The 25,997-nt window shown below is 39.0% G+C and overlaps 2 protein-coding genes across 5 annotated transcripts; one reads left to right on the top strand and one right to left on the bottom strand.

The window, feature by feature from the left end:
• The first annotated feature begins 884 nt into the window (after positions 1-884).
• Positions 885-15,979, top strand: tube1 (tubulin, epsilon 1). Of its 3 annotated transcripts, none has more exons than XM_055044610.1 (12): positions 885-1,111; positions 1,226-1,299; positions 3,001-3,053; positions 3,124-3,181; positions 5,138-5,253; positions 7,384-7,505; positions 9,701-9,882; positions 9,987-10,159; positions 10,779-10,919; positions 11,735-11,875; positions 14,184-14,358; positions 15,022-15,979. In XM_055044610.1, the coding sequence occupies exons 1-12, from the start codon at positions 1,087-1,089 to the stop codon at positions 15,178-15,180; spliced, it is 1,419 nt and encodes a 472-aa protein (XP_054900585.1). In that variant the 5' UTR covers positions 885-1,086; the 3' UTR covers positions 15,181-15,979. The 3 variants fall into 3 exon arrangements, with proteins under 3 accessions (XP_054900585.1, XP_054900586.1, XP_054900584.1); XM_055044611.1 differs by having other exon boundaries at positions 9,695-9,882; positions 15,050-15,979; XM_055044609.1 differs by having other exon boundaries at positions 9,695-9,882.
• Positions 15,316-25,953, bottom strand: ccn6 (cellular communication network factor 6). Of its 2 annotated transcripts, XR_008606930.1 has the most exons (6): positions 25,853-25,953; positions 23,020-23,299; positions 20,840-21,076; positions 20,109-20,281; positions 16,736-17,075; positions 15,316-15,421 (listed from the first exon to the last, which is right to left on the bottom strand). XR_008606930.1 is itself a non-coding variant. In XM_055044612.1 (5 exons), the coding sequence occupies exons 1-5, from the start codon at positions 25,898-25,900 to the stop codon at positions 16,794-16,796; spliced, it is 1,020 nt and encodes a 339-aa protein (XP_054900587.1). In that variant the 5' UTR covers positions 25,901-25,953; the 3' UTR covers positions 16,461-16,793. The 2 variants fall into 2 exon arrangements, 1 of the variants encoding a protein (XP_054900587.1); XM_055044612.1 differs by lacking the exon at positions 15,316-15,421 and having other exon boundaries at positions 16,461-17,075.
• Between the last annotated feature and the right edge of the window lie 44 nt (positions 25,954-25,997).

Raw genomic sequence — 25,997 nt, 5'->3', positions numbered from 1 at the left:
ATGGACGCAGGGAGGAACAGACGCTCTGCAGATGAATCAATTCCTGTGATCAACTGTCCAAAGCAGCAACCAGCGCACAAGAGAGGTGAAGAGGAAAGTCCAGACCAGGAGGAAAGGATAGAGATGAATGGATATGAGGATATATGACATGTACAGGCCTATATGAAGGCATGTGTACTGTACAGGCCTTCAAAAGTCCTGTGTACAGAAGAATAGCTGAAGAAGACAGAGAAGAAGAACATGTTGCTTGAGTGATCTATGATTTATGATGGCAATAAAAAGTACTTATCTGAGGGAAACCAGGTAATGTAGTCTGGACAACAAATTAGAGGCAAGAGAAGAAGACGAGGGTATGAGGGATAGAGCAGTACGTAATGAAAATAGCTCAGCATGAAGCGGACAACGAATTTCTAAGGCGGATGATCCACTGTAGTGACCCCTAAAGAAGAAGATGGTTGAAAGAATGACTAGGGTGCATTTTAATTCCTATACATACCAATGAACGCATTTTTGTGATAAACAAGGTTCTCAGGACAGGATGGGGAGGCAGATACAGCGCCCTCTACGTACATAGAGATGCATGAAGGGTTTTTTTCTTACCAAAAAGAGTGATTGTTTCAAATAATTACTGACCAGAAATACATTGTCCAGTTTATTTCCAATTTTGACAGATTTCAGAGACAAAGAAATTGTCTAAACTTTTTTTTAAAAGACAGAAATAGTTTGTCTACCACTTTATTTGTGTAATACGTAACTCGGGCTGTGAAAAAGCTAATAGTTTAGAATGTACATTTGGTGAACCATTGCTATGAAACGCCTGTAACTGTAATATTCCAAATTATGTACATTATAAGTGAATAATAACATTTCACATAAGAGGATATCGGCTTGCAGACTTACGTTTTCTACGTAAGGCTGCACCGCCCATGTTGTTACTATGGTAATTACGTCATCAGTACCGGACCAAACACAGTGAAGGCGCGACTTAACACAGCCTTCAAAAGTCCTGTGTACACCGCTGCTTTCTCGATTCCCTGAAGCATTAACCAGTATAGCTGCTGCTGCTGTCTCCGGTTCGCTGCTGTCATGACTCAGTCAGTTGTTGTCCAAGGTAAGCTGAACTCCTGAAAACTGTGGTTTGGTTTGGTTTTCTGGGAAATCGCTTTAGTTTAATGCATAACCTCGGAAGAACGGCTGCTAGCTAAACTGAAATGTTCTCTTCAAGTCGGGCAGTGTGGAAACCAGGTCGGTTGCAGATTCTGGGATCTGGCTCTGCGCGAGCACGCACACGTCAACAAGGTAGGCGCGCACGTACGACCAAGTTCAGACACCTTTCAGATGTACTTAAAGGCATCAGTATAATACACACAAGCTTCCTACCTGTCTTGTTTCTTGTTAGCTATAATATAAAAATATTCCTTTTACATCAAAAGTACCTTAAATAAGAACATATTGTTGGATTTGTATTCTTGAATATGGGCATTAAATGCATGGGAATATTCAGCTATCATTCCACTCCTTAGGAAAAAGCGACTCACCCCAAAGCAACATAAAAAGGCAGAATACAGTTATGAAATATGCTCAGGGACAAAGCCCTTAGTGGTGTCACCTGTTGTAACAAAAAGTGTTAGGGCACAATGACAATGTGGGGTGGCAGCATCACATTGTAGGGGTGTTTTGCTGCAGAAAAGACTGGTTAACTTCACAAAATAGATGGTATCATAAAGAGAGAGCAATGTGAAAATATTAAAGAAACATCTAAAGACAGGAAGTTAAATTTCAGGCACAAAAGGATCTTCCAAATGGAGAGTGACCTTAAGCACACAGCCAAATTAGCTAGAGTTACTAGCAGTATACCGACGTGTTAAGGAGATAAATGAATCTTATTTTGATATGAGACACTGTTCCATTTAACTTCCAAGGTGTTGGGTCTTCAGTGAACCACAGAGAGCCATTATCCACTAAAGGTGAAAACATGGAAGACTGGTGAACCTTCCCAGAAGTGACTGGTCAACCAAAATTACTCTTGAGTGCATCGGTATCTCATCCAAGAGGCCAAAAGAGACTGTGACTGTCTGAATGACTTTGGAGGCCAGATTTAAATGTCTATTATTGGTGTCTCTGCCAGCAGGGCCAATAATGATCTCAGTCAGAGGATGGCGCCAGATATTCACCAGACCATCAACAGAAGAACATGAACTGTAGTGAGGAGGGATCTGATATTTTCCATGGTTCTCGTTTCGGGAATGAGTTATAATAAAGGGCTTTATGTTATTGTTTGGACTCATTATTGACTCTTATTAAAGCTAAAATTGTTATCCTTTGTAACTTCGGTGTCCTGCATGTTTTGGATGTTTCACTGATTGCACACAGCTACATCCAGGGAATATGTGGAGACAAGCTGAAGAGATGGATAAATCTTAAATATGGTTATGTTAATGCAAAGACTCCTCCGAAACACTAGCAATACTGGGGGTTGCTAGTCAGATACAGTTATTCTCTTGCATGAACATGCTGGCTATGAAAGACTTGGATGGTAAAATGTGGCCCGTTTTACTTACACATAAAAAATGTAGAACCATTTTTTTTTATGGATGGCCTTACTGACTTCAAATTTTCTGAATGTAAGCACTATAAACAATTTCAATTAATTTTTTTATTTTCTCCTTATCAATGGATTGTTTTCACTATCTGCAGAGATTTAGCATTTTTCATTTTCAGCAGCACTTCTCCCCAGAGAATGTGATTATTGCTCTAGATCAAACAATAATTAAGTAAAGGAAATATCGGTGAACTGTTTTCACGTTATTCTGTTTGGTAAAAGTACCTCCATCATTAATCATTCATCCTTAATATCTTTCAGTTACAGTAACACTGTATCAGGAAACAAAACTGCTGCACCGTAAAGAAGTATGCTGATCAGAGCAGTAACCTAAATATCCTAGATGTTGTTTGACCCGAAAGCTCATCCTAACATCTTGTCTTTTCCTCCTTCCTCAGAGAGGATTGTACGATGAGGCCCTCGGCAGCTTTTTCCGTAATGTAGATCCAAGGTAATTGCACCTTAATTCACAGAAATGTGAGTTAGCTGTAGCTATTTTGATGTTTGACACATGTTTCCAGGAAAAGTGATGGTGGAGCCTGTTATGTTGGAGGGAGGATCCAACACCTGAAGGCGAGAGTAAGTCCTGCCCCACCTGGTAACAATGACGTCTCTAGAATGGCAAAAGAAAAGAAACCCTAAACAGCGTTTTACAAGATTTAAGTATTATGAAATGTTCTTCAATTAATTAAATTACTATAAGAAGTGGCCCCCACATGCTCATCAAAAAGTGGAAGACAAATTAGCGAAAAGGAGGTATATATAAATTTATAAATGATTCAAGTATCAACAGAGGATTCTTCTATCACCAGGTGAGTTTGCTACTTGGTGACAAACTCACCTGTGTAAAAGGAGAGAACAGAATAGAAATGACCTTTTTCTGTCCTTTAGTGGGGAATTCCAGGTCCAACAGCAGGAAAGTGGCAGGAAAGTTTAAACATGTAGATTTACACAAAATAAAAGTAGTATAAAAACAAAAACTTGAATAACATACTGTAGAGTATTAAAAAAAACATTATTAAAAATAGCTCACTCCATCCAATTGGAAGAAATGTTCAGCTGAGAGGTTGATTTAATAGTGTACAAAAAAGCACAATATTTATGCTGATGTTTTTGTATGAAAAGTTTCTTGGTAGATTTCTTCATCCTAAGCCATTGTGGAACACGTCACACTGGGTATCCAGTCAGTCAAAGGGTACATTATTCATCTACAACACAAAACAGGTCCATGAAGATGGATTGAATGTAGAAGTAACATTACAACCACATTCACCTTTAAAAAAAACTGCACACATTCATACACTGAAACACTGCCTTCAGTGTTTCAAGCACTGGAAGGCAAACTGAGGCACAATAAAGGGAGAAAGCTGGAATCAAACCCACAACTTTCCAATTGCAAGACTACCTTACATATGTCTGAAAGCATTTCACACTAAAAGTGTGAAAACTAGCAAGTTATGACACATCAATAAGTGATCAATTTTTTTAAACAAAAATGTGGTAGCATGTTTTCCATTGAAGTTCAATAATCAGTTAAATACATTGTTAAGCATGTCCCATGATTTAAAAGAAATTGCCATCAGAACAAGCACCATATGGTACTCTAAAAGTGTCAAAACAAGTGTGGGCTGAGTGTTTAATGCCATAATTATTCCTTTATTTGAACATTAGAAGAAGTTGTCCAGGCCTGGCTGCTTAATTTATGATTTTGTTTCATACATTTTTTAGTTTTAGACATAAGCCATTTACCTCGCATGGTCTGAAGGGCAAGTGGGGAATGAAACTAACCTTTTATTAGTTTTCTCAGTACTGTCATATGAAACCCATTATCTCCTTGGGTTTCCTGTAAGTTATAGTAGAACTTTTGCTGACGCACTAAAAACAGACGTTTGTCTGAAGTTGACAAACTTCAGACAAACGTCAGCTTTTTCCTTTGCAAGAACACATCTATCAAAAGAAAACACCTCTTTATGTAACTTAGACGATCTTGGAGATATATTTGTACGTTATTTTCAATAGCTTGAGAGTTCTCAAGAATAGAAAGGGAAGACTGTGACAAAACCTTTGCTCTCTTGCATGTGTAGTCCTCTAGCTGTTCTGACGGCTCTCTGAAGAAAATTCCATTATGACGTACAACATTTAATGTCCTTTCTCAATAAATAAAGAATTTTTTTATTGAACAGAATAAACGTATTATTTATGACTGAGCAAGTTAATTTGAGTCATTTTTAAAACACAACCAAGTCATTTAGTTCTTACCGTACCAGATCTTCCTGTCAAGCAGGGGTTTTTTGGCTTTCATTTTCTAACATTAGCAGTTTGCCTCAAATTATCACGTGTTGTCATTTTCTGCTGTTTATATTGATCTTGTCATTCATGGAGCTCAACTGTTGTGGTTTTTGCTGCCATTAGGATCAGAATAAGCTGCATGCTTTTTTGGTTAGCATATGTTACACAATGCAGAAATGTGCCTGTGTGTGATTGTATTAAAGTGTCCGCTGGGGCCACATTCTCACATATTTGCCACATTCTCAGGCGGTCCTGATCGACATGGAGGAAGGCGTGGTCCACGGGATCCTGCAGGGCCCACTGAGGGAGGTGTTCGACAGCACTCAGCTCCTCACGGACGTTTCGGGTTCAGGCAACAACTGGTGACCGACACACACGCCACAGGAGTTCTGTCAGGGTGGAGCAACTGTGGTGCACAATCATTTTTATCATGCTACAGCTATTTTACAACCACTCACACATTCTGTTATGACACACTGATTTCTCAAGGCGCTGTGCTCAGGGGTAGTTTGGTTGTTGTTGTTTTGGTTCAAGGAAGTGAAACATTTTGCTAAAATAGAATTTTATGTTACTTTTTGAAAGCACTACATTAGAAGACCAAACTAATCTTTAATTTTATTTTACAAACAATCATCTATATCTGTTTATCCCCTGCAGGGTTATGTAGGGGCTGGTGTTTATCTTCAGGGTGAGAGGGGAGTTATGTCCTGGAGAGGTCGTCAGTCCATCACAGGGCAACACAGAAGCACATAAGACTGACAATACACGTACCCACACGCACACACACACACACACAACACACACACACAGTAAGTCTTTCCATCTTCACAGGGACTTTGCATTGACTTCCATTGGTTTTTCATTTATTTGTTCACCTGAACATAACCATTGCTAGTACACATGTAACCTTAAACCTAACATAAACTGACCCCTAACCAAAAAAAAAAAACTCTAATGAGGCCTTTTGGCCTCATGAGGAGCAGTCGGTCCCCATAGTATTTGTTGAATTTGTTGAAAAAATGGTCCTTGCCCTGGATGAAATACAAGAACCCACACACACATTCTTTTACTTGTAGTAAAAGGATTCCATTATGGAACGTGTGAAAATGTTCTCTGCATGTGTTCTGCCGCGTGACAGTTACTGTTAAAAACCAAAGATAAGATGCACGTGAACCAGAGCTGCCAGTGACTCACTGAGAAAAGAATTTGAGGCATATTAAAGGGGAGTTCCCACAAGACACCCAAAACCTCTTTAATGTCTTATTCTTCTAGAACAATTGGCCTGTTCAACCTGTAGCTGTACACTGGGAGGAAGTTCATCCTGTAATCTTAATCTCTGTATCTCGTGTCAAAGCGCACGCTGATGTCTTTGCTGTCATTCATTCCACTTCCAGGGGGCAGGCTCAAGAAAATCCGGTGAAAACAATTGTGAAAGGTTTAACACTCTGTCACATAATCTCCTTAACACGGTAACAGTTTCACTGCCTTGGAAAAACAATTTACATTTCACATTCTGTCAGGTTTTTGTTAGGAAAGCACTAATCTGAAAATTTTGGCCTATACCAATGTCTGTAGTTAATTTTGCTCTTATGTCTGATAAACGATATTTAATTATTCCATGTATATTTCCCTACACTCTGCTTACTCTGCTTCTCAGCTCTTGTTAAATCCTCTGCAATTCTGTGCTGCATCATGAACTTTTTCACATGTCCAAACAAAACAAAATGTAAATTCAACCTTTTTTAGATTTACGTCATCTTCTAATGTTATTCCCTCAATAAAACATACCTGGAGTGTTGCTTTGATATTTTTTTTTCCATGTGTGAAAAATACTTTAATCTCCATGGCAACTATTTAACTGTGCAAAACTCCTGGGTGGACCTACCCATGCCTTTAAGGGGCAACTCCTCAAACTTATGAACTTCTGCCTCACTGAGCAGCCTTGACCCTTAGCCTCCCCAACCCAGCTCCATCAGACTAGCTAGCAGCAAATAGCAAACATATGGTGGAGATGCACATCTACTGAGTTCATTATAGGAGCTACTTCTCAGTAAAGCGCCGGTAAAAATGTTGTTAAAGGGTCAAGAGAGGAGTGACGTTCTGATGACTTCCTGAAGGAGGAGTTTCAGAGTTTTTGAAGAGACAAATGCCCAATTTCAAAGTGTCAAATTCGGAGGTCAAATTTCTTTTTAGTCGTATTTGATTTGTACAGCAATTTATGATAACTAAAGTTAACATAGTTACTTGATAATGCCATAAAATCACACTATGTGTCTGAAAAACACATGATACTGCCCCTTTAAATACAAAAATTGCACATCTGAATTCATACTGAGCTCAAACTACATACAGGTGTTTGTTAATTAGGTGACTTCTGGAGATAATCGACAATTTTGGATTTTATTCAAAGGTGTCAGACATATTGTTTCCATTTACTATTTCTTATTAATCAATAACTATTGGTCCTATTGTAATAATCTTTATCTACTCAGGGCTGTTGGTAACCTGACGTACGGATCGGCCTATAGAGATTCCATAGTGAACAAACTGAGAAAGGCAGCCGAACACTGTGACTGTCTCCAGTGCTTCTTCCTCATTCACTCAATGGGAGGAGGTAAGCCACACAGCCCTCTGACCTCCTGTTGTAGAAATTAGTTAATTTGCTGTTCTGAGAATCTTGATGTGTTCTTACCTTCTCTAAATTTCTTAGTTTTTCTTGGTTGATTTCTCTTAGTTTTCTTTTACCTCTGACCTATCTATTCCAATTTTGACTCATTTTGTGTTTTTAAAAGCTCTCATTGATATAATGAAATGCAACAAGGAGAAACCATAAAAAAATTCTAACATGCAGTGAGTTATTTGATCTACATTGTGAAATTAATACAACAAGATATGAAGGGATTGAGATGTTTATTTTCATTTCTGTATCAAAACATTCAGATGAAACATGATATTTACACACCTTGTATATCAAGGCGGTGTTTCATTTTGTCTTTTCATTTCCGTTAGGTAACCAGCCAGTGTGACTTAAAGCACAACGTGAGACTGGTCAAATTTAGAGGAAACACAAAGCGTAGATGAACAAAGCAGCTGCTTAATACTAACATTTTTACACAGACCATAGGTGCAGAATTTTAGCAATTTTTTTTTCCATTGAGAAAGACAATTTTACAGAATATCCAACATTTAACATGGTGAGATCACAGAAAATTTAGAAAAGAAATACATTTCAAATATGACCTTCTACAACCCACGTAGGTTTATGTCTCCTCCAATCTGCTTATATTCCGTGTCATATTCCCTCAGACCAACTGGTGACCCCAACTTATTACATTTTAAGCACACCTGTACACAGAATCAGTGTCTTCCATTGCAACCTCTCCACCAACATGTGCTGGACCAAAGAGCTGCCTGCATATCAGGGACATGATGGTCGATCTGCATGTGTCTGTAACTGACTACAAGATAACTAGCAAGACTCTTCGAGAGACGGTGGCAACTGTGCATTCACAAATGAAAGAAATGCTGTTTATCCTCTGTCTGGAGCTCCATGGAGGATCTTGCCTCATGGGTGGATCATGTGAATGATGCAAGATAAGCCCACAACCAGTTGTTAAGGATCTTTAAGTTTGAGGCAAGAACATCATTATATTGGAATAAATAGTTCCTGGTAAAAATTACATTTGTACAGACTTGTTCGTATTCATTGACCTTATAATTGTACAGAGACAGCATTACCTCGAGGACTCACTTGATTAGCTGCTTGCTGCTGATGATAGTTTTATTATCCTGGAGTTCTGCATGCAACGCTGTGGCTCATTTGCATCTTGTTAAGTTATCTAGGCACACGCTATAGTTTTGAGGTAAATTAGCTCTTTGTTTGCTTGAAAGATCTTTTGCTATGGATAAGTGGTTGGTTACAGTCGTCTGCAGTGAAGATGAGCTGTGGGGTTCCTCAGGAGTCCTTCCTTGGACCTCTTCTATGTTCTCTTTCGACTACATACATTGTGTTAAATTTAACCCATTTTCTACATCTGTATGAAATGTTTCTATTAATATTAAGCTTAAACATGTTAATGAATCAGAGAAGATTTAGGAGAAATTTCTGACATTTTTGTCATAATCTCTGAGAAACTGAAAACATGTTGTAGTGTTTCTGTAAAGAAAAGTAGGTCAGAATTCCAGAGACCTCTGCAAACCGGGTGGAAAATCATCACAACGTGGTCTACAACAAAACCTTAAATTCAGTGACTTATGTCTCATTTCATATTATGATAACATTAAACTGAAACTGCTTTAAATTACAGATGGTTAACGTCTTTGTAAGCAAAAGCAGAGTTGTTACAATGTGTAATTAATAAGATGCATTCAATACTTGGCTAACATTCTATTGTAAGAGTTATTTTAGCAGTTTTGGTGCATTAGATTGTCTCAGCTTTACAAATTCTTGGACAGTTTATATCTGATTTTAGTCAGAGTGCATTTCCTGCAGAAATCCTCATTTAATGAATCCATCATTAGGTCACTTATAAAAACAATTGCAGAAAAACTGAGGACCAAATTTTTGGCATATTCTACTTCAATTTCCAACTAAATAAAAGCTTGAGGGTTTGGACCTAGTCCTGTGTGTCTTCCTCTGATGAAGTAAGAACAGTGGCTTCACCAAAAGTAAAAAAAAAATGTCCAACCTGGACAGTTATTAGTCTTTGGAAACCGTTTTCTTTGTGTCATGTCAGATTGAAGGATCTTCCCATAGTTTCCTTTGTGCCTGTAAACTGCAGTAACTCTGACTCTGCCTTTAAGGTACAGGGTCCGGTCTGGGGACCAGAGTGCTCAGCCTTCTGGAGGAGGAGTTTCCTGATGTTTGTCGCATTGTCACTGCCATGTATCCATCAGCAGAAGACGATGTCATCACTTCTCCCTATAACAGTGTCCTTGCTATGAGAGAGCTCACAGAGCATGCAGATTGTGTCCTGCCTGTTGAAAACCAGGTTTCATTTTTCTTCTTTCAGAAACCCACAGGTTACATATTAAACAAAACTCTAATTTGTTTTTTTATTTTATTGTATTTTTTCCATTGCTTTTTCTATTCCAGTCGCTGGTGGACATCGTGAACAAGATCAGTCTCATGTCTCATGATGCAAAACCTGGATGTGTGCTAAAGAAAGAAAGCACAGTCACCTCTGGACAGGGGGGGGTCAGTCCAACAGAGAGGCCATTTGATGCCATGAATAACATAGTAGCTAACCTGCTGCTCAACATCACCAGGTATGAAACTACATTTAATTATTGAACATTTGGGGTTTAATCAACTTCTAAGAATACAGTTTAATGTCCCATATACATTTAGCATGAAGAGGATTATATACTGGAACTGTTTTTTCTGAATTATGCTAAATGATTGTGGTTGACTTACTGAAGCATCCTTTCTTTTACAATGTTTATATCAAACCAACCTGTAAAGTATTCAAACCGAAAACAAACATGTTAATCGAAATTCTATTTAATCGACATTTGTTTTGCAACTAGTGATGAAAACATTTTCATATTATCTAAGATCAACTGTTATAGACCGCAAATAAAAGTATGTTTTTGATACACTAAAAAGGAAACATAATATCCATTCAAAGTATGAACAAACTTAAGTTATCCAAAGTTCATGGAAACTGTCATGGCTGATTTTTTTTCTTTTTGTGCAATTGCTTATGGTTTTAATGTGAGCAGGAATGTCATATGCCTTAACAAAATTTGTTTGGATTGTTTAATGAAATGGATGTTTATTATTCCTAATGTAATTTCCAGTGGAATTGGCAAAGATTGGTTTATATTTCATATGTTATATTGAAATTGGGGGATTGGTAACTCACTGTTTTATTTTTGATTTCAGTTCTTCACGTTTTGATGGTTCTCTCAACATGGATTTGAATGAAATCGCCATGAACCTGGTTCCTTTCCCTCGTTTGCACTACCTAGTGCCCAGCCTCACGCCCCTGTACACATTGGCGGATGTCAACATTCCTACTAGAAGGTCTGCTTTCATACTGTCAGGGCAGATATTTTTACTTCCCACCCACTGAGCTCTGGGAGTTGAGCTCACGTGAAGTCCTCACTGATGGCATCCATGGTGTTTATTTAGAACATGAAAAGTTAGCAAGTTCAGCAACAAATGCTTTCCTCCCTGCGTTATGAAAGATAACTACATTTAGTTAATATTGTGGGAAAAACAAAACAAAACTTCAAAACTATACATTTAAAATTATGTCTGGTGAGTCCAACCAAGATTATTGGCTGCCTGAACGAAAGGTTTTCATTATAGTAACAATGGCGGACAAAGTGGAAGACGGAGCTGCAGAGGAGTTATGTTTTAAACAGATGGTAAAAAATAAAAACTTTAAAAACAGTTGAGGCTCAAGGCTTTTGTCTTTTACATACCCTTGCGTTTTAAATTAGTTTGCAAAATGACGATTTCCGAAAAGATTCCCAGCTCCACTTTTCCACATTCTGTTTATCAGTGTTACAATGTTAAGTGATGAGACACACAATAGGATTTCTGAAACATGCATGAAAAAATCAAGGCAATACTGCTGGTATGTTTTTGATGAAGGAATAACATGATGACATGATGTAAACGTAAACAAAGTGGATTTTACCTAATACTGCCCCTTTTATGAGTAATGTTATAGAAAACCTTCCTAGTTTAACTGGACTTCACTGAGCGTCTCTTAAAGACATTTACAGTATCTAAAGAAAAGAAACTTTAAAATGAATGAGTTTGTTGTTACATGGACTGACCTTTCCTAAAAACAGTTTTCAGATCTGTATATTTTCCCTCTTGTCCTCCAGATTGGATCAAATGTTCAGCGACGCCTTCAGTAAGGAGCACCAGCTGATCCGGGCTGACCCGAAGCACAGCCTCTACTTGGCCTGTGCTCTGATGGTCCGGGGCAACGTGCAGGTGTCTGACCTCCGCAGGAACATCGAGAGGTCAGAATATCATCAGATATTCCTCAGATGATATTCTGAGGTCAGAATATTAGACTTCACTCCCCTCACTCCCTTCCATTTCCTCACCAAAACAGGCCAGGAGTTTCTTCACCCACCCTTAGAAACTCCACCATGACCTTAACCCTCATGTGTCCCTATAATACCCCCATTCAGTAGCAGCAACGACTCATGACTGCCTCCCTTCTGCTGCCCTGAGCTTGTTTTCCTGACAAATCGAAGCACAGACTGGTGTCAGAGCACATATCTGTGTGTGAAGTTTCTATGAAAAAGAGTTGAGAGGGAGGGACAGGGAAGGTGTCGGCATACAAGAATATTTCTGCTTGGAATCTCAGCAGGGGGCTGTCTCTGAGATGTGTATGTGTTCTCCTTGTTCCCATGCCAAGTATTTTTGGTCTAGTTTCTAGTGCAAATATCTTAGTACACATGATATAGGAACTTGTTTCAAGTCCTTCACTAGTTCCATTGACAGAATGTTTCACTTATATCAATGGAAATATGTCTTCTTATTAGTGAAATCTCCCTGTAGTACTCTCTTTTTTTAATATTAATATTAATATTAAGGAATTATTTAATTAAAACAGGCTCCTATTGCTGAAAAGATACTTGCAAGTTAGTTTTGTCTTATTTTGAGTGTACTGAAATATTTACACCTGAAACTAGACAAAAAATACTTTTGTGTTTTTGCAGTTTGCTCCCTCTGCTGAGAGAAGACACGTATACTGTGTTTATCAGGAATGCTTAAAAAGTATTTGTTGACTTGTGTAGATGTAGTTGCACGTTAACAGAATATTTTTTAAACAACAGGAAAATTTGAAGCCCATCGGTCATTTGACAGGTTAAAATTCACACCTTTGACTGGTTGACACAGGCAGATGTTATAGACTTTACGCAGAGTCCATCGCAGAGTCAACTAAAATCAAATGAAATAAAAATCCTTTCTGAAAATCATCTCATGGACACTGATCTAAATGCGTCTTTCTGACCGGCTGACAGGGGGTTGAAGAGTTATAGACCGGACGCTCTGGAGCATCTGGTTTGGAAGCTCATTCCAAACCTTTTTTTAAAAGCTGTTGGTCAAAATGACGGCGAACAAAAAAGTCTATTCTGTACTATCGCTCAGAGGTCAGCAACCTTTTTCTTTCAAAGAGCCATTTTTATCTTTACTGCTGCAAAATAAAACTCCTAGCCTTGCAAAACAAAACATTGTTCAAGTGTCCCCAGCTGACCTTAGCTGGTGAATTAATCAGGCTGTCTGCACTAGTACCTGTCCTACAGTCACCTGCTTCATATCCCAGATAATTCAGCCTGAGGGTGGATCATCTAGTCTTCAGTGAAATTACCACCACCAGAGCAAGTATGAAGATGTATGGTTTGTTTGGAAGGGTTAGTCTCTCTCTGCCTCGGCTTAGGTGTACAGGAGTGTTCCTGAATTAAATAATATTTAGGTAAACTAAATGGCTAAAGCTCAACCCAAACGTCAATGATACTACACAGCAAATCCAAATCAAATCAAATTTTATTTTTATAGCACATTTCAGCAGCAAGGCATTTCAAAGTGCTTTACATCATAAACACAAGAACACAGCCAGTCTGGCCTTGTTAAACCACAAAGTGATTCTTAAGAAGAGTAAACTGAAATTCCTCCATGAAGATCTAAGCAGCTGATAAAGTTGAGGAGAAAGGGCCAATTAAAGCTGCTCCTTACAGGTGGTTCTACCAGTTCCTCACTCTGGGCTGCCCTTGGTGTTTTTCTAAAATGGAAAAGCTGAGATTAAATAATGTCAGTGTGTGATCTGTTGTCTGTGTTTGTTTGCATACTGTTGTTTGAACAGTCTTTGAGATGCCAGATCATGTTATGGGGTTCTGGTCCAGATTTATTTTAACACATTGATAGGATAGATAGCTATAGAGTACCCCGATTTCAGGTTTCTGGTCTTTTAAAAGCCTGACCTGCTGACTAGATTTTTAGTTTTGTTCTGGAAAGTCGCTAAATAGTTGGCAACTGTCGAGTGATTACTGTTAAGCATGCCTGTGCAGACCTGACCTGGTGGGCTGGTCTGTCAGTCAAACCTTTCTCATAACAGTGCAAAGAGGATTGTATCTGATTTTTAAAACCTTTTAAAATAAGATCAGTGGATAAGCTCAGTTTCACATGTAGGTACTAACCAATCACTGATCTCCTAAGACGAAGTAATTTGGGGCTGATTTATGGGTGCAGCCCTACTAAAGGCTTTCCTCTTCAGCCTTCGCCCAAGTAAGTGTGTTCATCTACTGTGTCCGTCCTCAGGCTGAGGCCTTTGCTGCCCTTTGTATCGTGGAATCAGGAGGGCTGGAAGACGGGCCTGTGCTCCGTCCCGCCTGTAGGACACACCCACTCCCTGTTGGCGCTGGCCAACAACACCTGTGTGAAGCCCACCTTCATGGAGCTGAGAGACCGCTTCACAAAGCTCTACAAGAAGAAGGTGATTTATTACGTTTATTGTGGGATTTTAATCATTTATCAGTGAAATTCTGTCTAGATAGGTACAGTATGCAGCTATAATGCGCAAGACATTTAAGGTCAATATGGTTTGTATCAAATCCACACTGCGTCCAGCCCACATTTAGAAGCTCTGTATTCTGGAGGAAATGTTTTCTAATCTATTTGACTCCTCCAAGCTCACAATGTGTCACTGAAGCCGAAATGAAGCTTCAAACCTAGAAACATTCAACAAAGCGGAAAGTTCTCAAACTCACCAATCGGTTCTCGGCTGTAATGTGCACCTGATGAAGTCACGAGGTGACTCCATTGTAGACATAGATAGCGTCTCCATGCAGATTGCACAGTGAGCTTCAGCCACTTCCGCTTCTAAAGGTTTGATGCCCTTCAGTTGTGAGGCACAATTTATTTATTTTTTTAATTGTAGTGGTTCCATTGAATTTATTTTTGTAATCCCAACTTGTTCAGTTTTAAGGTCAATGGAAATGCAGTTTGTGCCAAGCACAGTAGATGCAGGATGGTGCTTCTGTTTTGCTGAAAGCAGCACAAATTTCCTGTTCAACATCAAGATCTAATGTGCGTTCCTTTGAACCTGCTCTTTTCCTCTAACATCCTTGATTTTTTTTGCCTGTGCCTGTGTGTGCAGGCTCACTTACACCACTACCTGCACGTAGACGGCATGGATCAGAGTGCATTCTCTGAGGCGCTGTCCTCTCTCAGTGCACTGATTGAGGAGTATCATCATCTGGACGCCACAAAAGCCCGATTCATACCGGACGCACCCAGACTCTCCATCGCCAGATGAAGATCCGCTCAGACATTTCACAAAATACTTCCCAATTGAAACACACACTTTTTGTAATTTTGTTATATTTAATTCATGATGTGAATAAAATCTAATTTTCTGTTGGAATTAAAAATAATATGTGAGAAGGTTGAGTGTGACTTGATCAGTATTGGCGGTGTTTTCAGGATCTGTGTCTCCTACTAACTAATCTGAACGGGTCCACCGCTGGATGTGAAGAAGGATCTCCTGATGTTCTGATCTGAAAGGATGGAAAATATCATTTTTAATTCTCTAATTTTTTACTTTGGATTTTGCTTAAAACTACACTTCTGTGCTTCTGTTACTTCCTTCATTTTAATATTTTGCTTGTTTGTTTGTCTTATTAATAAAACCAGAAATGTATTTTTCTATACCAAATGTTATATTTCAAATTCATGCAAAACCAATTGTTTACATATTGTTTTTCCTCTATAAATCGAAAGCAAATAAGTTAAGGCCCAGGGGTGGGCAATCCTGGTCCTTGAGGGCCGGTGTCCTGCAACTCTTGGACGTCTCCCTGGTCCAACACACTGAATTGAATCAATGAATCACCTCCTAAGTGCAGTCAAGTTCGCCAGAGTCCTGCTAATGATTCAGGTATGTTGAAGTAAAGACGCATCTAAAAGTTGCAGGAGACCGGCCCTCGAGGCCCCTGGGTTTAGGCCTACATATTATTACTAATTTCCAAAGCGATAAACTGTTCACCTTTGCTAACGTTCATCTCTGTATAAACTCAAGTCCAGCCTGATGCTTCCCCGTTTCTCATTAGAAGTTTATTCATGTTTTGTTGTCAGGTTTTCATGTCTTCTAAAATCCCTCGATGAATGATTGTAGGTGATGTCATGTCAGTTATTTCCATCATAAAGCAGTAGCTACAATTTTACTTGGCCTGTGTAATGATGTCTCTGGTTTTTTCCTGTTCTGGATGCCATGTTTAATGTGGGGGGTTTTCTGAACGAAGCTGCAGGGGTTCACATCTTTTCTGTTGCTGTAAAACTTTGTGAGGATTGTGGTCAAAGCTCTGTGAGCTGCTTGAGAAGGAGTTTTAACCAATCTTTTTCAAATACATTTTATTCAGGCACATCAGCTGACAAAACCTTCTCTCATATTATTTAAGAACATCTGAAACATTTATTTGGCTGGACTTACAAATGCAAATGTCAAGATATTATCTATACATTACATGCCCCAAAACTGTTAAAACCTCAGGAACAGAACTTTCTTTTTTCAATTCCAAAAGGAAATTTTGTTGCTTAATTTTCTAAATTCTGCCTGAGATTGAGACGCATATTACATTAAATAGAAAGTAAAATTGAGAGGGTAAAAACAGTTCAGAAGTTGAAACTGGGAAGCTGAAAATCAGGTTAATGGTCAGATGGGTTTTGTCGTGAAGCCACAGAGTTTTATTCATCTCCTGTTGGAGTTCCAGTTTTACACCTGCCTCTCCCTCCTGTTACACACACCTGTCTTAAAGACAGAGCTCATAAAATCTTTCAACATAACATATTTTTCTTCATTGATGACTGATTTCAACCTTTTTTGTTGTTTTTGTTCGTGTAGAATTTCTCCGGGCTGATCGTCTCTGGCGCTTTTTAAAGTAGCTGCAGGTCAGAAAACATGTCTTCTGGATCCGTGCACTTCTTCTGGCACACGCAGGACGAGATCCACTGCATCTTCCACTGAACGCTGGAGCTCGTTTTGCAGGTGAAGTTCACTTTGATCATGTGGGACTTGTTGGGGACACAGCAGCGTTTGTCCTTGCAAACGCCACAGTATGTGGGTCTGAACTTCTTGGTGCTGGTGCAGCCCGACAGGCGCAGTTTCTCTGCCTTCTTTGCCTGGAACTTTGGTCTGCACGTCTTCCCCTTTGGCACCTGGATGAAAAACTCTAGTTGGTGTCTTTATGGGTATTACAGGACCAATATATGATAAGTTACTGTCAGTAATTCAACATAATAATGTAAGTCGGTAGATGATTTTCAGTCTCAAGTTTCATATGTCATTGATTTTGTTGCCCCAATTAAAGGTTGTGTCTGCTACAAAGGAATCTCCATGGAGAAAAGCACAAACAGTTCGATCTGCAAGAGAACTCTGTCGCAGAGCAGAACGAAAATGGCGTAAAACTCAACTTCACGTTCATAACGACATCTATAAAGAAAGACTACGTAACTATCACTCAACACTAAAACATGCAGAGGAGGCTTTCTTTGCAGATGTTATAAACAAAAACATTAACAATGCTCAAGCCTTATTTGCAACAGTTGACAGGCTCACAAACCCTCCTGTGACGTTTCCACCTGAATTCCAATCTAATGCTGCCTTGAACAAGTTTTCCAGCTTCTTTTCAGAGAAAATTCAAAAAATCAGAGGATTAATCTGCACATCAACTCTAAAGCCAGAACCATTGCTGTACCCAAACAAAACAAATACAGAAAAAATGACCCATTTTCAACTACTTAATTATAAAACTCTAGAAAAAATTATAAGTCAATTAAGTTCAAGTTCCTGCTGTCTGGATGTCCTTCCCACACATTTCTTTAAGAAAGTCCTGCCTGTTATTGCTACTGATCTCATCCAAATAGTAACTCATCGCTTACATCAGGTGTTTTCCCCCAGGCTTTGAAAACAGCAGTCATCAAACCACTGTTAAAAAAAGAACAACCTGGACAAATCACTATTGCAGAATTACAGGCCGACCTCTGACCTCCCATTCATCAGCAAAGTTATTGAAAAAACTGTGTGTAAACAATTAAATAGTTTCCTCATGATGACCAACTGCTTTGACACTTTCCAGTCTGGTTTTCGTGCTCACCACAGCACAGAGACTGCCCTCGTAAAAGTATTCAATGATATCCATATAAATACGGACTGTGGGTAAACCACAGTGCTGGTTCTGTTGGACCTTTGACACTGTCGACCATGACATATTACTGAATCGACTGGAGAGTTGGGTTGGACTCTCCGGTTCGGTGCTCGGCTGGTTTGAATCTTACATAAAGAACAGGAATTTCTTTGTTTCAATTGGAAACGTCTCATCAAAGAGGTCAAAGGTCACATGTGGGGTACCCCAAGGTTCAATCCTAGGACCCCTCTTATTCAATATTTATATTCTCCCACAAGCTCAGGTTATAACAGGAAATAATATTAGCTACCATAACTATGCAGATGATACTCAGCTCTACATTACGATGTCACCAGGTGACCTTTGACCCCATCCAATCACTGAATAAATGCTTAAATCAGATAAATGTGTGGATGTGCCAAAACTTTCTCCAGCTGAACAGAAACATAACTGAAGTCATTATTTTTGGACCTAAAGAGGAACGATCTAGAGTCAATGCACAGCTTCAGTTATTACAACTAAAAACTAGCGATCAGGCCTGAAACCTGGGAGTCGTGATGGACTCGGACTTGAACCTTGTGGGCCACATGAAGACGGTTACAAAGTCGGCCTTCTATCACCTGAAGAACATCTCCAGGATTAGAGGACTAATGTCTCAGTCAGATCTAGAGAAACTCATCCATGCATTTATCTTTAGTCACATTGATTATTGTAACAGTGTCTTTACTGGCCTGTCCAACAAATCAATCAAACAGCTGCAGCTTGTCCAGAAGCTGCTGCTCGCATTCTCACTAAAACCAGGACGATAGAGACATAACACCAGTTTTAAAGTCCCTCCACTGGCTCCCTGTAGCTCAAAGAATAGATTTTAAAATGTTGTTAGTTTACAAATCACTGAACGGTTTAGCACCACAATACATCAAAGATCTGCTGTCCAGACCTCTCAGGTCTTCTGGTTCTGGTCTGCTCTGCATCCCCAGAACCAGAACCAACAGAGGAGAAGCAGCTTTCAGCATCTATGCACCAAAAATTTGGAACAAACTTCCAGAAAACTGTAAAACAGTTAGAAACCCTGACTTCCTTTAAATCTCTACTAAAAACACACCTGTTTAGAATTGTATTTGAAATGTAATATGTAACAATGTATTGTTTATTCCATGATGCATGACTTTGTGTTTTTGTGTTTATGATGTAATGCACTTTGAAATGCCTTGCTGCTGAAATGTGCTATACAATTAAAATTTGATTTATTGATAAAAAGAGAAATAGGTTCTTTTTGCAGAAATATTTTTGTAGGCCCTACACATTTAAGGATGAAAACTGCTGCCTTCAGTTGTCTTATGTTAAGATTTCTTGACCTAAGACAAGCTGTTATATGTTGCCGAAAAGTTATTTGTAAGTTAGTTCAGTTTTATGTCAAGTATACTGTAATGTTTGCTCAAGAAAATTGACAAAAAATTGCTAATATTTGGTGATTTTTCACTGGAGTTCTGCTAATAAGTTAACCTGAATTTCTGATGACCCACATTTCTGTCTGAGACTACTAAGTTTCCAGAGAAAGATCAGTTTCATAATCTTTTAGCCATAATCAACATACATTAATCAGTATAAACATTTGATTAATTCTTCCCTAAATATGTTGAATTGCTGAAACACACTTTTCAATGACACTGTAATTCTCTGAGATGCATCGATGTTGGGATTTACGATGTATCAGCACCAACATCGGTATCGAGCCATATCTGTCATTTTCTAACATCGATATCAGTCCAAATACATAAAGCCAATATTTATCTCCATCTTGTTGCTTTTTATTCTGGAGGAGGAGAGAAGGAGGTTTGTGGTGTTTGTTTGGTCATGTGACAGTGTTGCAGCAAAGCATTGTAGGGACTCTAACTGAAGCAGTGTGAAGTCAGTGGTATGGCTGTAGAAGCAGTAATGAAACATATAATATTGATGGTTGACCAATGTTAATATGGGACAGCGATATTAGCCTAAATGTTCATATCACTTTACCCCAACATCGTTATACTGAAAACACACGTTAACTGAGACGAAGTCACACCTTGATGCTCTTCAGCAGGTTTTTTTCACACGGCCGCAGCAGACACAGGCGGCGATCTTTCCTCATCTCACATTTTCTGTTGTCGTTGTTGACGCGGACCGAGATGCCCAGTCCACAGGTCTTGGAGCAGGAACTCCAGGGGGTCGTCTGGACCAGACAGTTCTTCTTCCAAGCTAAAGGAGGACCCCTGTAAGCCTTCAGTGTTATAGTTAAAGGATGCTGTGTCACCAGCACCCTGCAGGGGGCGCTGGTCTGATCCTAATTACAACAGATAGCAACTTAAGCTTGGGAATGTTTCAATGTGTAATACAATCAGGTGAGAAAATTCGAACATTGAAAAATGGCCATTTTTATTTTTGTAGAATATTTGGACATGCAGGCATTTTTTCTTAACTTTGACTAATTGAAAATAATGACAAAACTAATCAGTTTTAGGGCTGAAAATTTTATAATATTAACTATGATTAATCTATTATTGAAATGATTGTAATTTTCATTTAGTAACTGAATAGTCAATTAGTAGGATTGGGTAGGATTTAGTGTTTTTGCAGTGTTCTTGTAATCTGAGCTAGTGGGGAAGGTAGATATTAAATAGAAGTCCCAGGATTACCATCACTTCAGAAAATGATCAATCTTTGTCATTATTATCATTTCCTCAACATTGAATCATCCAGCTACAATCATCTCCACCATGGAGGCCAGTTCCAGGCCAGTTTACTCTGAACACACACCTGTCATGTATGTGGTCTCCTGCTGGTGTTTGCTGGGGTTTGGGCCGTTGCGGAGGCCGGCCGGTCTGCTGCCCATCAGCGGAGCAGGGCCCAGCAGGCCAGCAGGCTTCTGGATGAAAGCAGGCGTGCAGCCGATGGCTCCAGCTATGCATGTGCACTTATAGAGGGGGCTGGGCTGGAAGGTTTCCCCGTTCTCATAGTGGACCCCATTCAGGTCGCAGCCAACCGCCATCATGTCTGTTAGAGTGGGGAAATGCGTCATGTGGTTTGCCTTTGAGCTCAGGCCAGTTCATTTTTCTCTTGATAAATACACTCCTTTGAAAATATGGAATGAGGTTTTCCACATGAAGACCGGACTTAGCTTCATTACTTATAAGGACATAAAGTTAGTCTCAGAGTTTGTTCTAACAAATTATTTAATCCTCATTCCGGATTACAGTTTTAGAAAATGCAGCTTCAGAGAATCCTCAACACAAAAATTGTTACGCTGTTATGTTGTTACGTTGTTTGTCAAAACTGCAGGATGGACAGACACTGGTATGAACCACTTTTCTTTTCTTTTCAACTATTTTCATGAGTCAAAAAAGAAAAAAATCTAGCAGTGAAAACTCAAAAAAAAAACACCAGTACAGAATATTTAGATTCCTGTTGATGACAAGAACTCAAAAGTGGAGTCTGAAAAAGTGTAGCTTATTCTACCTTCACTTTGTGACACATAAAGCATCATCACATTCTTTCCTGTATAATTTTCTAAAACATAACTCCAAAAAACTCCAGCTAAGTCTGTAGACAAACTCATGAAAGTAAACATAATCAGACCTTAATGTATTTGTTTAGCAAATGGCTTAAATATATATTATAACAGTTGTAACTCGACACAGCAATTATTCCACACCTGCACCCCTCAGAAACAAATGAGGAACATTTGTTTTTAATATTCATCCTGACCTTTAGATTTTTGAAATAAATCCTTCTTTTCTCATTTGTTTCTTCACTTTCCTATACACCTGCAAAGGACTTTATTATTGATTTTGTACATAATCCATGCTGTTCTAAACGTGACTAATTCGTAACATTTTAAAGCATGCTGTGTGAGAAATATTTCCTTAGTTGGATAAAAATGATCTGATGCCGTTATAATTCATATAGCTCTCATCTGTGCTAGTTTCCTACAAGTTTCTCCAGATCTTCACATTATAACTCATACCATAACATTTAAGGGATTTCTTATTGTGTTCGATAATGCAATAGGTGTTGACATTTTAGCTTTTACATAATGAGCTCTCCTATGCATCACCCCCAAAAATCTAATTTCAATCTGATTTATGATGGAAACAGATAAATTGTGACTGACATGGCAGGTTTAGGTGAGCTTAACAGTCTGATTAAACGGTAGATGTTTGTCACATGCGTGTGAATATCAAAGATCTCTGGAATGTGTCTGATGTAAAGATAACAGAATACTTATTTGAAAACTCCCCACAGAGTAATATATCAAAAAAAAAAAAATCCCTGCAGGCTTTTTTCACACCAGAGTCTTTTGTATTGGCTTCCAGCTGAGCTGCCTGGGGCCCAGCTCTGTTTGGGCTTTTGCCCAAAGTTTTCATCTTGACATTCCCACAAAACTTTGTGTCTATATGAATGGAAATATTCATATATAAAATACAACTAAGGGATCGACCAACACAAAATTATATAACTGTGAAGTAGAGGACAAATGATACTTTGTTCGCTAAATTTTTTACTACTTAAGATCTGAATAGTGTGGTGTGCATCTGAATTATGATGCACAAATGATTCACGACTTGTGAAGAACTGGAAGTGGACTTCTCATGAGTTTCTTCTTGCCAGTTATTCATAAAAGTCATATTTGGGGTGAAACTAAAAGTTGTCTTGGCAGCAGAGTTTTCTTTTTTTGCTGTGACTCTGCAGCCCCTTCAGTTCTCCCTGACAGATATGCTGTCCCTCTCCTCTGTCATTTAAGTGACTTAAAGGGAAAGTGTCATGTTTGCCATTTTATAGCACAATCAAGTAATGGCTGCCTTCAGTTGTTATAAAAATGCTGCATATGTCTTGAATGTGGAAGAAAAAATGTTGCACTCTTTAATCAAGAGTGATCTTTCTGATGTAACTGTGTAGAGCTCTGTGACTTCTGACTAAATTAAAGAAGAGACACTTACATGCACACACTCCAACCTCATATCTAGGCTTGTCTGCTGAGAAGTCACAATACATGCCCTTGTGTGGGTCACACACATCCCTCTCATTGCAGCGCTCCCCTATCTGCCGCGCACAGCTTTTGCAGCAGCCGCAGCCATCAAGGACGGAGCTCACTCCCGGGGCACAGTACTTCCTCTCAGCACACTTGCAAGGCCACTGGCAGAACTGCCGCCTTTCGGCTGGCTCCCGTGCTCCTCTGGGAACCAGCTGCTGCCCGTTTCTCTGAGCATCACTGGTGGGCTGTGTAAGGAGGGACAAAACATCCATTAAGAACTGGTTTGAATCAGTTTTTCAACACAACACTTCCTTCTGACATTCACTCTACGGGTGCATTCACATCTTTACGCCTTATTGGTTTGGCTCTTTTGTACAAGTGTGAATACCTGTGAATCCTATGTGAACCAAACAACTGGACCCAGACCCACTTTGTGAGGTGGTTTCTGTCCACTTCCAAGCAAACTGGTGCAGTTTGCTTCTGGTGTGAAAACAATCTAACCTCAGTCTGAGCCAGATTGTGGCTCAGACTGGGTGCTGTGTTTTTCAGCGCCTATTGCCTGTACTTGAGTTGACTATGCGGAAGTTTCCTACACTGTAGTGTAGCATCTGAATCTAATACTGAACTGATCCAATGTTGTAATGTCTTTTCAACACATTTTTATGACCTTTAACACACCCCGCTTTAATCCCATCATTCTGTTCAAGTTTGTCCCAGTTTGTCAGTGAGTAATTCAACGTGCTAAGAGCCTCTGATCTGAAATGATCATACGACAAAACATGTCACTGTACATCTGTAAACTCTGCTGCTACATGCCTGATGCTCAGCCTGTCAGACAGAAAATAACACTACAAAGAGAGCAACTGCAGATTTTTCTGTACAGTTTATTGAAGATCCCTTGCTTTTGTTCAGTAAATCTACTGAAGGTTAAGATTCCACAGCAGATAGCTACATGCCCAGGACAATTTCAGACCTTTCATACAAAGACTCAAAACAGGTGTGGAAGCATCCATTGAGTATTTTCTTGTCTTTGGTATTTATTTATTTTTTTATAAGAAAAATTTCAAAGTTTGGCTTTCTATATACTTTTATAGAACAATGCTTTTTCCAAGAAGATGTATTCAAGGTCTTTTGATATACACTACAGGATTCAAGGATTCAAGAATTTCTTATTGTCATACCATTTTTTGCTTGTTTGTGGTACAAAATTCAGACTCAGGTCCCAGATTAAGAAAATTTACTTATTTTATACAAAAAAGAAATAAATATATTATTATATATTAACAAGCAATCCATTTTAAATGTACACTAGAGATATTATTTTCTTTCCAAAGTCTTTGCAGGAGACGTTTAGCTGTTGAAAATGTGTTGTAACACAATGGCAGAATTTGACATTATACACATTATTATTTCAGTACTGTACATTTGAAAACAGTTTATTTTTTGTGTGACAGCTTGCTTATATTTCCAAGATGACAACTTTTCATCACATGGTGATTTTGTCAAAAAATGCACATGTACTAAAGTTCAGATCCTCCTGCTATGATTCAGGTAATTAAACATGTGACTACATATTCAGCTGTTACTCCAAAACACCATCTTTGATTATAAATAGCTGATTTATAAACAAAATCTTGATGAAAACTTTGTAAGGAACAAAGGAACCCTGACTTTACTTCTCTATCCTGAGAAGAAAACGGTTGTTTAAAAAGTAATCTGAATTCCTTTCAAAGTTATTTTGAAATATATTTGCTGCTGAGCTCAGGTCTATTCAATAATTTAGCAGCAAAAAATTAGTAATGTATATTTTTGTTGATACATGGTTTACAATTAGAATGCATTTGATTTTAATTAATTACACACCCTCTTGATTGAAGATCCTAATCAAGTACCAGCAGAAATGAAAATACCTCCATATTGGTTATCTGGATGAAAGTTCAACACAGTCAAATCCCTTTACAGCGGTATTGAGATTTTGTTGTGATGTATTATAAAATCCTGCGTTTCTGAATCAGTCAAAGCTGAAGTATGGAGCTGAGTGCTGCAGTCTAAGCCACCAGCCACACTGCAGCTGAGTTCTCCATCCTTCTGCTCTTGTTTACTTAAGGATATTGTTCTAAATGAGTGTCGGATTATGTGTCTATCATTCATATTTTGAAATTATCACGGTGAATATGCAGTACTGAGGCTCATTTCTGTCCTACTCCTTACTATTGTTCCCACACAGACCACTTCCTGCCAGTCTCATGGTCTAAACAAATCAGATGCTTGCTGACTGAGGTATAGTACCTCCACCAATGGTTTCACCCTGTAGCATTGCCCTCACTGCTCAGAGGGTTTGGACCTGCAGCGACACAGACTGCTGCAGCAGACTGCTGACTTCAGCTGTTGCTGCTGCTGGTGCTGCTTGTGCTCCACGTCACATATTTCCAAAGGTCACTGAGGGTTATGCCAAAAATCTGAAGCCTGTCTGCTGACTTCACTGAATGAGCTCATTTGATGGTGTGAAAATGGATCTCCATGAGTTTTTACTACACAGATCCTAAAAATCGGCTTTTTCCTGCTTAGTCTGTTGAAAGACTGAACCCGGTCCCTGAATACAACCTGTATGCAAACAACATGTTAGTATATCTATGTTTTTCTGTATGATGGTCAGGTTTTGATGCTATGCAGAGCACCAAAGCGTCTTTAAGTTGGTCTTTTTTCTTCAGAGACAGATGCTGAGTGATGCCCTGTATCACCCGTCGGAGATCCACTCTGTCAGTGATGTGAGAGCAGAAAAAGATTTCTCTTCTTACCTGCTGAGCAAAGATGAGCACAAGAGAGCAGCAGAGAAGTGATAGCATCTCTTCAGAGTGAAGGCTGTGGTGAGCTCCAGAGGAGGACTCACAGGGCACTGAGGGAGCTGGACAGTGAGCTCCAGGGTGGACAGACTGGAAGAGG

Source organism: Poeciliopsis prolifica, unplaced genomic scaffold (genome assembly GCF_027474105.1).
Source record: "Poeciliopsis prolifica strain line A6 unplaced genomic scaffold, Auburn_PproV2 SCAFFOLD020, whole genome shotgun sequence".
NCBI lineage: Eukaryota > Metazoa > Chordata > Actinopteri > Cyprinodontiformes > Poeciliidae > Poeciliopsis > Poeciliopsis prolifica.
The sequence above is the reverse complement of the archived record's forward strand: the minus strand, read 5'-3'. Positions and strand labels throughout refer to the sequence as shown.